We start from the raw sequence: 18,029 nt of genomic DNA, 5'->3' as shown, positions 1-18,029 counted from the left end.
AATATGATCATATTACCCCAATTTTACAGTCTCTGCACTGGCTACCTATTAAGTTCCATATCAGTTACACATTATTATTACTTACCTATAAGTTCCCCTAAGGTCACAAAATGCTGGACTTTTGGTAGTTCCTAGAATAGCAAAGTCCTTTAGAGCTTTTTCGCATTTGGCTTCCAAACTCTGGAATAGCCTTCCTGACAATGTTCGGGGTTCAGAGTCAGACACACTCTCTCTGTTTAAATCTAGATTAAAAACCACATCTCTTTTTCCAAGCATTCAAATAATGCATTTCCTAATTTATGACTGCTGTTGTATCTGATCAAATGTGCATTCTTATTCTTTAGCTTGGGTCAAACTAATTCATTTTACTTTGTTGGAACAGCAGCTACACTAATTATGTCTCTATTTGTTTCTCTGTTTTTCAATGGGATTTACATCCCGTGGTAACTAGGATTTACACAATCTCCAGTCTGGATCCAGAACACCTGAGAAGAGATGATGCTGACCCTCAGAGGACCTCAGAGGATGCTAATCCTGAAACAACATACAGAACTACCAAATATTGCCACAACTGTGATTGCATCATATAATAATTGCTGTTAATAGTGTTCATCGTCTGGATGACTACGTCTTTTATTAATTTTTCAGAAAAATCCTGTCATATGCACATAAACTGACAGTCACCACTGATAAGCTACTACTAAATATTGTAGAAACTTAATTTTCTGTAAAGTTCCTCTGCAATGATTTGTATCATAAAAAGCTCTCTCTCTCTCTCTCTCTCTATATATATATATATATATATATATATATAACTTGAATTGAATTGTCTCATCTCTGAAAACATCTATATTTTAAAAGCTATAGCTCAGTGGTATTATCATTTTGAATTATTTTAAAATAAAGCTTCTTTATTAGCATCTGCTTCCATGATGAACCTGTGATCTTTATGGTATCTTTCTATTCCACAAATGATTCTTTACTGTTGAAAAAAGTTATTTTAAAATGTTCAAAAAATATGCAATTTGGAATTGGTTTCTTGCAAATCTGAGAAAAAACTCAATTGCAAGATATAAACAATTCATACTTTTTTCTTGTAATTCTGAGTTTACATCTCACAATTCTGACTTTTGTCTTGTAATTCCAAGTTTACATCCAGCAATTCATACTTTTTTCTTGTAATTCCGAGTTTACATCTCACAATTCTGACTTTTTTCTTGTAATTCCAAGTTTACATACCGCAATTCTGACTTTTTTGTCTTGTAATTCAATTCTATATCTCACAATTCTCACTTTTTCTTATAATTCCAAGTTAACATCTTGCTATTCAGATTTTTTCCCCTCAGAAATCTGAACTTACATTTCGCAATTCAGACTTTTTTTCACTCAAAATTTCAAGCTTGCATCTCATATATCTTCCAACCATGAAATAAAAAAAATAAGGTAATTGTGACTTTTTATCTCAAGATTCAGATTGTTCCATGTGAGTTTATATCCCACAATTGACACTTTTATTATCAGAATTGCACGTTTACATCTTACAAATTTGTATTTTATTTATCTTTTTTCTTCTCATAATTGCAAGAAAAAAAACCAATTTGCTATGTTTATTTATTCTATGGTGGAAACAGACTTCAATAAAACCCAAGACTCTTATATTGCAAATGCAAATGTTTGTTTGTAGTAATGTGTTCTTCAGGTCAGAGCAGCATTAATGCATCAGTTGCACACAGTCTCTTTAATAAAAAATGCAGTGGATTTATTTATAATTTTCTGTTCAGCATATTTACAGTTCAGTAACAACTTTTTACACATGCAGCATGAGATTTAAACAGTCTATAATAAATAACATTCATTCTATATAGATGAAATGCTCATATTATTTACAACAGAAAATGTCAACTACACAACCAGATCAAACCAGCAGAAAAGAATAACAGCAGATACTTTATATATATGAAATGTGTATGTGGCCAAGTCCTGCAGGATTAGATTTCCTCAAGTCCATATACAGTATGTGTGTGTGTGTGTGTATGTATTCCCTCCAGTTGGTCCCGTAACCACGCTCAACACCTGTATCTGTGTTCTCGGTCTCTCTCACACACACACACACAAGTGTGTGGCGTTTACACAGCTACCTCCTTTTCCTCAGACTGCTCTCCAAGCGGCCGAGCTCCTCGTAGCCCTGGTAGAAGAGCTCGAGCTCACGGCCTCCCCAGCTCCTCCAGACAGCCAGGCACCAGGCCATGTTTTCTTTATGGAAGCCGCACACAAGGGTGTCCTTTGCGACGAGCGCCGCCTCCATCAGAGTCCTGAGAGACGGACGAGAAGAAGAAAATAACCTGGACTCTTCGCAGAACTGTCATAGAGGAGCAGTCACAGGCCTGAAAGCCTTGACTGTGTGATGAATGTGTGTTTGTGCTGAGAGCCGGCACGGACAGAGACCAGTAACATTTCAGAACAACGCTAACTTCAACTAAAGCTCCCTCTGAAAACCTACACAAACACACTAATAAGGCTGGCAGCCATTCTCATTTTCTTCAGAGAGGTTGTGATTATTAAGACTTATTTATGTACTGAATTATTTATGTGTTTTATCATTCTGGCTGCTTCTCAATACTGTAATTGATGATTTCCTTGATTTCTCACTCCACTGTCCTTCAGCCTGTGGCCTGGAAAGCGATCAGACGCTGTCATGATGAAGGATGTATCAATTCTCTAACTGAACTGTGAGAAGATGAGGAACAGGGAGAATGGAGGCCTCCAGAGGAGATGTGCAGAAAGTCTAAACCTGATGCTCCTGCCTTTTTAAATCTATTACAATAGGGGGACAGGTTTTACCTCTACGACTGAAATAAAACAAATATTTAAATAAATTAAAGATTTTATGTACTTCAGGTCAAATTTTTGTTCAATACAGTTTAAAATAAAAAATGTAAAATAAATAAACCATAATAAACTATTTAAATAAAAGAAAATAACACTGACATATAAATAAATAAGCTAGATCAAATAATTTTAATAAACAATCAAATAAAGAAATGACTGTGTATAATGACTTTGTATATATATACACGCACACACATAATAAATAAATAAATATATATACGTGTGTGTGTGTGTACACAAATTTATATCATATTTAGTTAGAATAGAAAAAAAATATATAAATAGATGGTAGTTTAAAAGCAAGTTACAAAAAACTAAATATAAAAAACAATAATATAAAAAAATATATATTTCATATATAGCTAGTTTAAAGTAATGTTAAAAACAAAATAAATAAACCATAAATAAACAATTTACAAAGTAAACAAATATATAAACAAGGCCACATGGACGCTAAGACAAAAATCTAAATGCACAAGAAATCTTTGTAACTTGAGGAATCAGTGCAATTAATTTGACTCCGATGAGAGCTTTAGACTGTGTTTATAAAGGACTTTTACGAGGGTTTTGTCAGCAGACTAAATGAGGGTGTAAGCGCACACTTTAATGTGTTCATGTGAAGCTCTTATGAGACACATGTCTGCTGTGTGTGCATGAAATATATTTATGAAGAACTGAATTACAACTGCTCATTTTAGCCATCTTTTTTTGTCATGCAGATGATTTAATCTGTTTTTAATCAATTTTAATCAAATTCAGTTATTCTAGTATATTTTGGTACAAATACAAGCATCTTTAAATATTAAGATTTGATTGGCTTTCGTCTAGCAGAAAGACTGCTTTGAGAGTTTTTCTCCTCAAAAATCAATGCAGAACTGGTCTGTAGAATCTTTCTGGGCTTGATTTCAGTTTGCTACAGGCGATCAGTGTCACGAACAGTGTGGAATCGTGTTTGGTTATTAATGTGTGACTGGTCGCTGACACACATACCCGTACTCGGACACTCCAGGAGGCGTCAGCACGGCGATCACACGACCCCTGAGCGCACCCGCCTGCTCCTGCACCTCGATCACCATGATGTCTCCTCCACGCCTGACAAACACACACACACACACTCTCATTATACACTGCACTGTCACACACAATAAACAGAAATAAAAACTCATTCATAGCTAGCTAGTTCAAAATAAATGTACAATTTTTTAATAAAATTATATTACACATTTCTATTGAAAATGTAATATTTTTTTTTATAAATAATCCACATATTTAGAAATGGTTTAAAAAAAGGATTAAATAGTAATTATTTTTGATCAACACAATATAAAAAGTAATGTTAATTTTAAATGTACCATTAAAAAACTATTTATAGCTAGTTAAAACAAAAAAAATAAAAATAATAATAAACATTCATACAGATTCATAGTCCATTTTTGTTGACAATATAATATTAAAGATGAAAATCATGCATTTAAAAGTAAAATTTATGTTCCTCACAATTAAATCAAACTTAAATAAAAAATTAAATAAATTATGTAAAATTAGTCAAATAAATAAATAAAATGAAATAAAAAACAATGCATTTAAAAACATATTAAGCATATTTAGTGTATTAGTCTTTTTTTAACACAATATAAAAAGTAATGTTATCAATGTAAATAAATAAACCACTAATAAATAAATAAATAAATAAATAAATAAATAAATATATATATATATATATATATATATATATATATATATATATATATATATATATATATATATATATATATATATATATATATATATATATATATATATATATATACATTTTATTTAGTGAAATTAAATTAAAGCTTAAATAAATAAAATAATAAGTAAATAAATCTTAAATGTAAATAAACATTTAAATATTATCTTTTAAGATATTAAAAGATATTAACTATATGAAAATAAATTGCATATCTTACAAAGAATAACAGTGTACTGTATGTTGCTACATCAAGATTTACTGAGCTTGTTTTAATTAAACAAAATCCATCCACACAAGTGCAGATTCCTGATCTGGTTCTGAATTTTCCTTTCATCAAATATATGTCTGTACATCTATTTCTCCATCCTGGAGGAGTTACAGAGCACAAAAAAGGAAGGAAACGAGGATGCACTAATAAGGAATAAAGGCAGTGAACAGGCCTCTCATTTACATTGAGTTTCTCTGTCCGTTGAACAGCATCTCCCAAATGACTAAAACATATTTAAAGCCACTAAAAGACATTTCTGATCAATTATTTTCCATAACATTTCCAGTCATTTTTTAACTAGCAGAACAATATCTACACTGAAGAAAAAAAAAATATAAATAATTTTTTTTTCTTCTTTCTGTGCTGGTTGTTTAGTTGGCTTAATTATGAGCTAATGCAACAATTCTTGATCATTTTTTTGAACGTAATTTTATTGCACTCAACCCACTTACATTTGCAGAACGAACGTCTACTTAATCTGCACAACTGCATGAATAATTTTTGTCAGCATTAACTGAAATCACGCTGGGGGATTAGTGTTTATAATAATAAATGCTAAACAATATTGTCCGCTGAATTATTCTTTTTTTGTTTGGATGAATGCACACATCACACACTGATACACAATAGCAAACTCTCACAGGAAGCTCCTTTTATAAATCATGTCCTTATGTTTCTCTTGAGATCAACATGAGCGCACCTGTGTGACCTGATTGCTCTGTGGTGTATGGGTTACAGAGAATAAAGTCCAACGCCTCCTGAGACTCACATTATAATGCTTTTATATTCATGAATAAAACATGGTAATTTTAATGCGCACTCCAGAGATAACACTTCATTCTGCCCTTGATCCTGTGTTTAAACTCTCTTTAAACGAATGTTTAATTGATGCAGGACACGTCCCTTTGCTGCTCCCGGAACAGTATTTATCTTAGTCTGAAATCAATGACAGATCTAATTCTACATAAACAACTACAGTCAGACAGTTTTAGGCCCAAACTAAGTTCAGAAGGACCTGCTATTGAGATGAAAGCACTGCAAACGCTAGCTAAACACTGCTCTAATACCAGCTGTGACTGATGCATGTCCGTGACACCTGCACGCACACACTTTGGCTGTAACTTAATATTTTATAAGCTGTCTAACATGCTTCCTGTACCTTGAAGTTTTCAAGTTGTCATGAAACTGGAGTTTCAACCAATGTTACTATTGTATTGAGACATACTGTATTTCCAAGCGTAATGACTATGAAAACAAGAAAAGATTATGAGGTCTTAAAGATATATTACATTTTATTATAAGATAAAGTAATGCGCATTAAGAAAATAAATGGGGTCAATATTGATTTTAGATTGACTGTAACATCAGAGATGTTGTTCTAACTGCTTGTAAGTTGTGCTCAATGTTTGTTGTGCTGTCTGTCAGCTGCACAATTAAACAAAAAAACTGTCAAAATTATCAGATCAACTAGTCATGAAAAGTACTGATTATAGCATTATATCTACTCCTGTTGCATTTGTACTACTGTTCAAACTTTTTTTTTTTTTAAGAAATTAATACTTTTATTCAGCAAGGATGCATTAAATTGATCCAAAGTGACAGAAAATACATTTATAATGTTACTGAAGATTTCCATTTAAATAAAAAAAATGCTGCTCTTTTGAACTTTATTCATCAAAGAAACATGAAAACCCCTAAATATGAATAATTTCCACTAAAATATGAAGCAACACAACTGATAATAATGAGAAATGTTTCTCGAGTAGCAAATCCTCATTAGAATGATTTCTGAAGGATCACGTGACACTGAAGACTCGAGTAATGATGCTGGACAAATTCAGCTTTGATCACAGGAAAAAAATACATTTTGATATATATTCAAATAGAAAATAACTAGGCTACTTCAAATTGTAATAATATTTTACAATATTTCTGTTTTTACTATATATTTCCTAAAAAAATAAATAAGTACAGCCTGGAGCCGAAGAGTAAAATTATACTTATATAATTTTTTTTATGACCAATACAGATACAGGTTATTTGCACTAAAAAAATATATAAAAAAAGCTTAATTATCAAGAAAAATATCAGTATAACCATTTATCGGTGGGTATCTGACAATAGAAAAATGCTTAAATATTGGTAAAATATAAAATTTTATATTGGTAAAACCAATATTGGTAAAACCTCAAAATAAGAGACATTTTAAAATCAATATCGGATAACTTTGGAAAATGCTTAAATATAGGTAAAAATACCAGATACCAGATTTTGAAAAAAATTTGCACCAACCCCAAATATATGAATGATAGAACACCATTTACTGCAAAAGGAAACCTTTTATAAGATATAAATGTTTTCTGTCAGTTTTGATCAATTTAATGCATCCTTTAAAAACAAAAGTATTAATCTTGTTAAAAAAATGAATAAAATTAAATAGAAGCGTATTTACACACTGATTATAATAGCTGCATTTTCAAGAAATTTTAAAGTGCCCCATTATGGATTTTTGAAACTTACCTTTCATGCAGTGTGTAACACAGCTCTAAAGCCTGGCTCACATTACAGGAGTTTTAGAATCATAACCGATTTTGAAATCTGGTTGCAGCACACACGAGGAGAATCTAGGCAGATTATCTTCCCTCAAATATTAAACATGCACACACTACAGGATTTGAACATCGTGGCACATCACACACCGCAAGATATCATTAAGATTATCATGCCAGAGGGAGCGCCTCGTGATCTCACGCAGCAGATCGTCACTTTTTTTTTTTTGCGTGCTAGCTTTGTGCACTCATAACCTATAATGGGGCACTTTAAATTAAATAATAATTTAGTTTTTAGTTTTTTTATAATAATACATCGTACCTGGGCACCCAGATGGTGCTGTTGACAGGAATGATGTTCAAAGCCTTTAGTTGCTCTGGTGTGTGGCTTTGAGCCGCTATTTCTGGATCTGTTGCGCTCCTGGATGGAAATGCTTCCGGTGAAACCGGCTCGTCCGGCAGTCTGTCCGCCTCCTCGAAGTCCGTGGATAAAAGCAAGCTGCTGGAGCTGGTCAAAGAGCTGAGGGCTCCCGAACTGGAGCGCTCAACGTGAGGGAAAGGGAGGCCAATCTGATCCAGCTGCTCCGAGCTAAAGCCGGAGGACGTCATGGAGCAGTAATCCAGAGAGTCCTGCTGGCACAGTATCTGCGTTCCCGCATCCTCCCGGTGTGTGACTGTTACCTTCAGCGGCTCCAAGGCAGCCGGAAGAGACTCTTCATCCATGTCAGGATCAGGGGTCATAGGGGACACGACCCCAGCCGGCCTATGCACGGGGAACACATCCCGCAATGGGTTGGCGTCGCTGCAGTTGTACGTAGCACAGATCTGGTAGCTGGCGGCGTGATACATGTGGAGTGTGTTGGTGTGATCGTCCAGACACCAGACGGCCTCGTCGCTCCAGCAGCTGGCAGACGAGACCATGGATACCAGGCAGGACGGTGGCAGATACGGCTCGAGGCGGCGGATGGGCTGGAGCGTCAGGCTGTCGATGACCAGCACGCCGGGGCCGTTGGTGTACCACACTTCTGACCCGGTGCACACCGGCACGATGTTGCGCACAGCATACGGTCGCTGTCGAGGGTCCGAGTCCTCCATGTTTAGCAGATGCTTGTTGATGGTGTGCGAGCAGATGTAAGTCTCACCCTCCACGGGCATCTCGTCCACCAGAGAGTAAACCACCATGAGACCATCAGACATGCCAGCAAACACCTGTGGGCGAGACTAAAACACAAGTGACAAAGTAAATAAATGTTTTATGTTACCCTGAAGCACAAAACCAGTCTTATATATTTATATTTGTATATTTGTAGCAATAGCTAACAATACATTGTATGGATCAAATTGATCGATTTTTCTTTAATGCTTAAAAAAATCATTAGGATATTAAGTAAAGATCATGTTCCATGAAGATATTTTGTAAATTTCCTACTGTAAATATATAAAAACTTAATTTTTAATTTGAAACTTCATTTGGACAACTTTAAAAGATTTTTTTTGCACCCTCAGATTCCAGTTTTTTTTTTTTTTTAAAGCTTTATCTTGGCCACTGTCCTATTGTCCTGTCCTAACAAACCATACATCAATAGAAAGCTTATTTATTCAGCTTTCAGGTGATGTATTAATATCAATTTCTAAAAATTTACCCTTATCAATGGTTTTGTGATCCAGGGTCACTTATTATTTTATGCAAAAAAAAGTATTTAATACAATAATGCTTACTTAAGTATAATTATTAATATAATAACACTATTTTAGAAATATTTAGGTAGCACTTTATTTTACAGTCCCGTTCCTCATGTACAAACTATGTACTTATTATAGTAATTTCAATAACTATGTAATAACTAGGTACTAACCCTGAACCTACCCCCAAACCTAACCCCACCCCATGTAGTTACCTTGTATTACCAGAATTTCTTATATAAATACACTAAGTACACTACAAGTAAATGTAAGTACACGTACTGTAAAATAAAGTGCAACCAATATTTCTATATGTAATTATTTAATATTTATTAATTATTCACATTAATATCTATCTATCTAATATATATATATATATATATATATATATATATATATATATATATATATATATATATATATATATATATATATATATATATATATATATATATATATATATATATATATATATATATATATATATATATATATATAGTACTGTGCATATTTATCATTATTTCTATCTTTTGCTGAAGCATCAATGGGATAATTTCAGTTTACATTTCCAAACATTCATTTTGGCATTAATTGTAATATTGCAGTAAGATTTTTGTCTGACAGACTTTCACACAGTGATGTATATTATAACATAAAACATGTAATACGTAATATACTATGAAATTTTACTAAAATATGACTTTAATATAGTTATTTATCAATATAATATTTTTACATTTATTAATAACAATATATTAATCGATGCTTAATACAATGATATGTTCATATATACTTATATAATGATATATACTTATTTATAAATATAACACTATGTTAATATTATATTTATAAATAATACTTATATATATTAATATGTAATCCTAATGTTTACTTGATAGAATATTTACGTCAATATTGTTTATTTGTACATGGTTCATAAATCTATATGTACATCAATATATAATTATAATGTAATACAATAAAATAATAGATTTTTAACTACTACTACTGTATATTTTACTTAATACAATATCTACACGCATTCATTTAATTATTTATTAATATAATATTTCAATGTTAACTTAGTACAAAACTGACTTTATTTGTAAATAATGTTTGTTAATCTATATATCATATAAAGATAAGATTATAATACATTAATACTTTATAATATAGAATTAAGCAATATCATATGAATTTAATTAATTTACAATTTACATTTATACAATTATTTTTTTTAATAAAATACCTTTTTACAAATGTAATATACTGTAAAATAATATAATATAAAATAAATGTTAAAAACATGTAAATTTGTATGATCTCCACAACTAGTGGCACCAAACACAAAATAATGTAAAGGTAAAATAATGACCATTTTCAACTAGACTTCCAAAACACTCCACTATCAACCAAAAACTTGTACTTTTCCATCAAGTCGAGATCACAAGAAATAAGTTGTCAAATATAATAATGCATATATTTGGTAACTCAGTTTGGTGCCACTATGAATGAAATGCTGCATATTTCAACACAAGATTTATGAGTTCCATACTGACAACTAATATAGATGATCTCTAGTTGAGAGGGCTGATTCACATACATACATATATATATATATATATATATATATATATATATATATATATATATATATATTCTGTTGTGATCTATCCTGATGAATTTAACTTCTAAATGGCCTGGATGTTGGAGAATCTACACAAATAGAGAGCGTCATACTATAAAACCATTCACATCTTGTCAAACCATATGCCATAATTTATTCTCTGAATATTTTAGTTCGCCTCCACATGCATTTTTGTCCTAGTGCCATATCTCAAAGAGTTTCCACCCTGAAACCGTCTTGACAGTCCCAAACCAGCTGTGTGCTCCTTTCCTGATCTCCTCGACTGCTTTTGACATCCAGTTTGTCAGTGACCCACAGCGGATGGACGATGGGAACAGAGGGCACTTCAAAGGGAGTGAGGCTCGTTTAAGTGCGTTTAGAGAAGCGAAGAGGATTGAATCTGTCATTGGGACGTCCGCTGAAGCGAGGGAGATTGGGAACACCTGGACGACAGTGACTTCAAACGTGAGAGGAACTGAAGAACTGAGGAACTGATGGAACCTGCCCAATTACCTAAAATATCAAGCCTGCTGTTCTTACCTGGCCAACAATTTGGTCTGCTTTGCTGGTTTTAGAGGTTTTTTTGGCTCTTGTTAGCTGTTTTTTAATACTTAAATGCATAGTTTAAACAAAAAAATTATTTTGCTGAAATTTGCTTCACCCTTATTAGGACATCCAAGATGTACTGTAGAGGAGTTTGTTTTTTCATCAGATTTGGAGAAATGTTGCATTACATCACTTGCTCACCAATGGATGCTATGCAGTGAATGGGTGCCGTCAGAATGAGAGTCCAAACAGCTGATAAAAACATCACAATAATCCACAAGCAATCAACACTCCACCCATTCACTGCAGAGCATCCATTGGTGAGTAAGTCATGTAACGCTACATTTCTCCAAATCTGTTCCCAATTAGAAACAAAATACAACTTGGATCAGTACATTTTCAGCAAATTTTTTGATTAACTATTTCTTTTAAATTTTTTAAATGTATATATTTTTTAACTTTGGATATCTAAACCAAGAAACAAACAAATATACAAGAACATGATCAACATAAGCCAGACAGCAAGGCTGGGGCACTGACCTCTTTCCTGGCGGGCAGTAAAAAGAGACAGGTTACCACAGCCGGACAGGAGAGCACTTTCTGCGGGTGACTCAAGGGACACATCTCTTTCAGGCTGTAGATAAAGACTTCCTGTTCCTGCAGAAACAGCAACAAGGTATCAGGATAACCATCTCCATTCATTTGCCGCGCTCATTTACAAACAGTGATGGGAATCGAGAAACACATATTCAGAACCATTTTTGGGGTCTTCTTACTGGGACCAAATGAATTTCTGGAATAAGATTGAATCTGTTTATTAAACTATTAAAACAATTAAAATGCACATGACTTTTCTTGGTATGTATGCTACTTCAGATGGTTTTGGAGTAAAGATGGTGGTGGTTGCAATAAAAAAAAAAAGTGTCCTGTTTTCCCCCATGATCGTTACCATTCATTCTTTCTCCCTTTAAATTACTAAAACATTCAAGGAATTGAAATTGTTAATAAAGAACCAAATTTGTAAATTCAGATTCCCATTCCTTCTTAAAAAATTGCACACCATATTTACTTTTTTTGAGCAATGTTGCTTGTGCACTTTTCCATTGAGAATCTGAACAAATCTGGAAATAACGATTAATGCTAAAAAACTGAACAAATCAACACAAACCAGACTACAAATGACAATGAATTTCCAGCATCATTACTCCAGTCTTCAGTGTCACATGATCCTTCAGAAATCATTCTGATATACTAATTTGATGCTTAAGAAACATTTATTATTATTATCATCAACATTGACAACAGTTGTGCCTATTTATATTTTTGGGGAAACACAATACATTTTTTTCAGGATAAATTATTTTCAATCATTCTTTAAGCATTCATTAAAAAATAAAAATCTTGTGTAATATTATAAATGTCTTTACATTTCTTTCGAATTTAATGCATCCCTAAAAATAATAGATGACACCAAACTTTTGAACGGTAGTGTAAACATGATGAAACCTCATCAAAACCTCACCATTTTTGAGTTTGAGAGCATGGACATCTGTTTGATCAGGAAACCTGTCTGAAAATGGTCATTATTTCTGCTATTCTGCTAATGGTGGAAAAATTACACACAAAACTTGTGCAACAAAGTTTTTTGGTTTGACACGGAGTTACAACAATCTATTGTGAGAAGTGAATGCTCTCGGCGTTTATACATTAGTTGTGTTTTTCTGATAATGTTGTGACTGACAGCTCAAAGTACCTCAGTGGCCGTCCACAAACTGTTCTCCATCTTCATTTGACAGCTCAGACGTGTTCCTGGACACAGCATCCGCTTCACCTCAACCTGCCCCTTGGCCAAGTTTACCACTGTGTAATTCCTGCAGGGGGGGACGGACACACACACAACACACAACACACACACAGAGAGAGAGAGAGAGAGAGAGAGAGAGAGAGAGAAACATAAATGTGCCTGTGGGACACAGTAGTTTTGAAATCCAATCTAAGTGATGCCTTTTCTCTGTGCTATTATGATTACTAAAACTATTAAAAACATTTTTGTAAATGAAAAAAAAAAGCTGAAAATAAATAAATTACTAAATATAAAAATAAATTAAAACATTAATATTGAGAGAGAGAGAGAGAGAGAGAGAGAGAGAGAGAGAGAGAGAGAGAGAGAGAGAGAGAGAGAGAGAGAAAACTTTATTAATCCCGAAAGGGAAACTGGTTTGCCACCAACTTAAAACATACAGCCAACAAGCACACCACATAGCTAACACACATAAATAAATAATTCAACATTTAAAACCTATGAAAAACATGATTAAGAGACCAATGAGACATGATTATAACAAGATACAGTTGCACAATTCAGAAATGCAGGGCAAAGAACAGACAGTTCAACAGTTTGACAGTCAACAAAAGTCCTTCTCAATCGCTCACTGGAGCACCGAGGCATAATTAAACGCTCGCTGAAAGAGCTTCTGAGTCCATTAAAAACACTATATAGTGGATGGCCTTCAAAAAACATAATTTTTAATTTCGACCTCATCCTCTTCTCCACAATGACCTCAAGTGAGTCTGGGATGAGACCAATAACTGAACCAGCTCTCTTGATCAGCTTATTTATCCTATTTTTATCATCAACAGATAAGCCGCCCCCCCCCCCCCCCCCAGCAAAGGACAGCATAAAAAAAGAACATTAGCCAAGATCCCCTGATAGAAAACATCTAATCTAGTAATGCTTTGTCAACTAACTGAAATTTTTAACCGAGGTTTAAGTAAAAGCACTAAATTTACAAACCTAACTGGAAATAAATAAAGACTAAAACTTAAATAAAAAGTAATAATAATAAAAAAAATTAAAAAGAAAGAAAAAGAAGAACATTTGAGTGGTGCTTTTCTTGGGGTTATTATTGTTAAGTAAAAATAAAACAATTAAATACATTTATGCGAATGTAGGCTGAAATAATATAACTATTAGTCTTTAAAACTAAACAAAAAAATTGTCTTGAAACACAAAAAAACTAGACAGAAATAAAAACTAACACGAGTGATGAGAGTGATGCTTTTCTAAGGGTTTGATTAAAAACTAATTTAAATTAGAAATGCCACCGAAATTAAATAAGTATAAACTGAAGCACTGAAATTACAAACTGAAAAAAACAACAACAAAAAAATGGAAATAACAATAATAATAATTTAAAAAAAAAAAACTAAAAACGCAATTAAAATATAAAACTAAAATTGAGTACTAAAAATATTACTTTTAACAGTAATAATGAGGCTTGACGCCACTAATACACAAGTATTGTCCCTCCTGGCTGTTTTGTTCTTTTGTACAAACACAGCGTGTGGTACAAAGCCAAATGATTTCAGAGCAGCGTATGATTTATGACGAGTCTTTAATCTAAACATTTATTACACATCACGCTGTTATGCAGCAGTCAGTGTGGGCCGGTTTGCAGGTTTATATATTCTGCTAATTCATTTGCTGAACAGTGATTTATTACTTGATCACAGAGTCATTTATCTGACGGTGCGCTGTGACAGCCCCCAAATGATTCAATCCGTCACAAACCACGGACGCTCCTGATCCAGATAGCCCAGTGAGCTGTTTATTGTGCTTGCAGTTTTTTCCCTTTGGCTTATGAAGCCACAATAATCAAATTGGCAACGTCAGACTTGGACAAATAAAGACTGTGGTGATAAAGTGATCCGGGACGACCTCACACTAATGTACTTAAAATATAATTTACAGGATACTGCTGGTAGGCCGTCCGATGATCAAGGGGGCCATTAGATTGCAAATCCCACATCCAGCTTTTACTGCCTGCTTTGTGCCAATTATTTGATGTCTTGTTTGCTTCCCTGCTGAAAAGAAAATAGCTTAACCAGCCTGAATTAGCTTTGTCTCCTGGAATGGTTAGAAAGCCTCACAAAAGGCGTTAGGGCACTTTAAAGGGGCTGTGGGCACTTTTCAGCTAAACACCAGTTCGCTCAGGACGGGAGACCAATTTAAACCAATAAGGACCAGAAAAACATTAGTTTGGTCTCCCAGTCCTTTCATTTTTAGGCACTTTTAGCTTCATAAAGATGAGAGATCAAGTGAAACCAGCTAAAACCATTTTAAACCAGCTCAGCCCTGTTCCAGTACATGTACATTTACATTTATTCGTTTAGCTGAATTACTGGATTACAGGATAAGGATTTTTTTTTTCCTACATACACCCACTACACAACACCCACAAACATCAATTTCTACTTAAAATGGGGGGGAAAGGCATAACCATTTAAAACACATTAAAAACTATATATATGTATAAAAAACATTAAAAACTATATATGTATATAACACAATTAAAATAAAAATTAAAAGCTAATTCACAATATTAACTATTACATAAATATGGCATTAATATTTGTTTTTTGTTTTGTTAACTGAAATTTAGATTAAAAAAGAAAAAGAAAAAAACAAGAAAACAAGAAAAAGAAAAATGAAAATGCACACCAAAGCTACATTTATTTAATCAGAAATACAGTAAAAACAATAATATTGTGTAATATTTTTCCAATTTAAAATAACTGTTTTCTACTGGAATATATTTTTGAAATGTAATTTATTCCTGTGATTGGAAGCTGAATTTTCAGCATCATTACTCCAGTCTGCAGTGAAAACAGATGCTTAAACTTTTTGTGGATCCTATAAAATATTGTTTTTTTTTTTGTTTTTAAAGATATTTGATGAATAGAAAGTTCAAAAGAACATTGTTTATATGAAATCTTAATATTTTGCTCTCAAAAAATAAAATCTCCAAATGTCTAAACAGTAATGTCTATAATAAACTTCATTACATACATTACATAATACACTATAATTTTACAATTATGGAAATCAGAAAAAAAAAAAAATTCCCTGATATTCCCAGGTGTTTCCCGCTGTTCCTTAACTAATCCATAGCTATTCCAAAGCATACTGTTTTAGTTGTAAGCACTTACGTCTTAAGGCACTAGGTAGGAGGCACTAGCTAATATTATGATTAATGCTAATATTACTGTATCTTCATTGTGGTGCTGGTGATGAAGTATTAACAGACCCAGTAGGGCGATGGGCATCGCTGGTAATTGCAAACACCTGTGCCGAGACATAAAAGCAGAGAGTTTCGTCGAAGCGTCTTGTAGGATCGAGTGCCAGCAAACAAAGCGGCCGATGATCAGATGAGCCTGGCTGTAGATCACGGGGCATTTATCAGCCTGGTGGTGGGCCGTCGTGCATAATAATGAGCTCTTACATACATGCTCATGAATATTCAAATGAGCCTTTATTTTTTTTAAAGGAGGCTTGAGAGCATCAAGGGAAGATGGAAAAATGAATTACTGAATGATTTTAATGAGGGTGTTTATATGAGTGAGCCAGAGGTCTGAAGAGGAGCAACTGGCGGTAAATAGAAAAACTGGAGAGCGTTTAAATGAGGGAAATGAAGTGAAAGGGGTGATTACGGGCTTGTGATTTCTGTAAAAGTGCAAACCTGGCTTCATTATTGAAAAGACTCGGGCTCTGTTCCAAAAACTAGTGAGCTGCCTACATAGACAGCATTTTAAGGAGTCACAGGCACACGTGTATCACATGCAAAAAAATCTAATAATTTAACTTAAAGCTGTAAATAAATGTTGCCATGAAATGGAATTAAAATTAATTAAAAAAAAGAAAAAAAAAACAGAATTACTAAGCATTAAATTAAAAAAGGAATGGAAAATAAAAAAATTAAAGCTAATTCAAAATATTAATAATACGAATACATAGATATGGCGTTAAACTGAAATTAAGCATAAATGAAAAAAAGGAATAAAAAAATTACTTACAAAAAATAGAAATGCTGTTGAAATAAGTTAAAGTACTAAAATTACTAAAACAAAAACTGAAATGAAAATAAAGCAAAATATTTTTTTTTTTTCAAAAAAGCACAAAACTAAAAAAAAGGTAAATACAATAATAAAAGCTAATTAAACTAGTAAATAAATATGGCATTAAAATGCATTTTAGTTAACTGAGAGTAAGTTAAAATAAAAATGTAAAAAAATATTAAAAATGTGAACTAAAATAGTACTAAAATACTAAAACTAAAGCTGAACTAAAAAATAAATGTATACAATATTTATATATGAAATAGAAAAATAACCCTAAAACTAAAATAAAAGAAAAAAAAGAAAATATAAAAATGAAAGCTAAATCATATTAATAAAGCCATGTGAGCATGCAAGCACACCTGTCGTCTTTGTCTCCATCCCAGAAGACAGCGTTGTGTCCCTGCAGCGGGGACAAGAAGAGCTGGCTGTGTTCCTGGCAGGGCAGCAGGTACCTGAGACAAGCAAAGCTGGGATCCTGCATCCGTCTCATGAGCGGAGCGGCCAGGGGACGCTACAGCCACCGCAGGACAGGACAGTATTAGACGCATGCTTTATTTCACAACGTCTGCAGCTAAAACGTGCCTAAGTGACTATTTTTGTCTCTGGATTACCTCTATTTTAACATACACTGAGGCAATACTGTACACTACAGCTCAAAAGTTGGAGATGGCATGACTTTTTTATGAATGTCATTCTGCTCACCAAGGCTGCATTTATTTGATTAAAAATACAAAGAATGAAAATTCTGAAATATTATTAACATTTTAAATAACTGTTTTCTATCTGAATATATTTTAAAATGTAATTTATTCATGCAAGTCAAATCTGAATTTT

The 18,029-nt window shown here is 33.0% G+C and overlaps 1 protein-coding gene across 2 annotated transcripts in view; it reads right to left on the bottom strand.

The window, feature by feature from the left end:
• Window positions 1–1,920: 1,920 nt before the first annotated feature.
• lrrk1 (leucine-rich repeat kinase 1) overlaps window positions 1,921–18,029 on the bottom strand; it is an 83,677-nt gene continuing 67,568 nt past the window's right edge. For both annotated transcript variants that reach the window (XM_059527540.1, XM_059527550.1), the window contains 6 exons: window positions 17,555–17,706; window positions 13,051–13,168; window positions 11,838–11,954; window positions 7,764–8,662; window positions 3,880–3,981; window positions 1,921–2,312 (listed from right to left, as the gene is read on the bottom strand). In XM_059527540.1, the coding sequence (XP_059383523.1) occupies window positions 2,135–2,312; window positions 3,880–3,981; window positions 7,764–8,662; window positions 11,838–11,954; window positions 13,051–13,168; window positions 17,555–17,706 (1,566 nt within the window). In that variant the 3' untranslated portion in view covers window positions 1,921–2,134. The remainder of the gene's footprint in view (window positions 2,313–3,879; window positions 3,982–7,763; window positions 8,663–11,837; window positions 11,955–13,050; window positions 13,169–17,554; window positions 17,707–18,029) is intronic.

The sequence above is a fragment of the Carassius carassius genome, chromosome 3, assembly GCF_963082965.1.
Source record: "Carassius carassius chromosome 3, fCarCar2.1, whole genome shotgun sequence".
NCBI lineage: Eukaryota > Metazoa > Chordata > Actinopteri > Cypriniformes > Cyprinidae > Carassius > Carassius carassius.
Note: the sequence above shows the minus strand (reverse complement) of the source record. Positions and strands in the feature narration are given on the sequence as shown.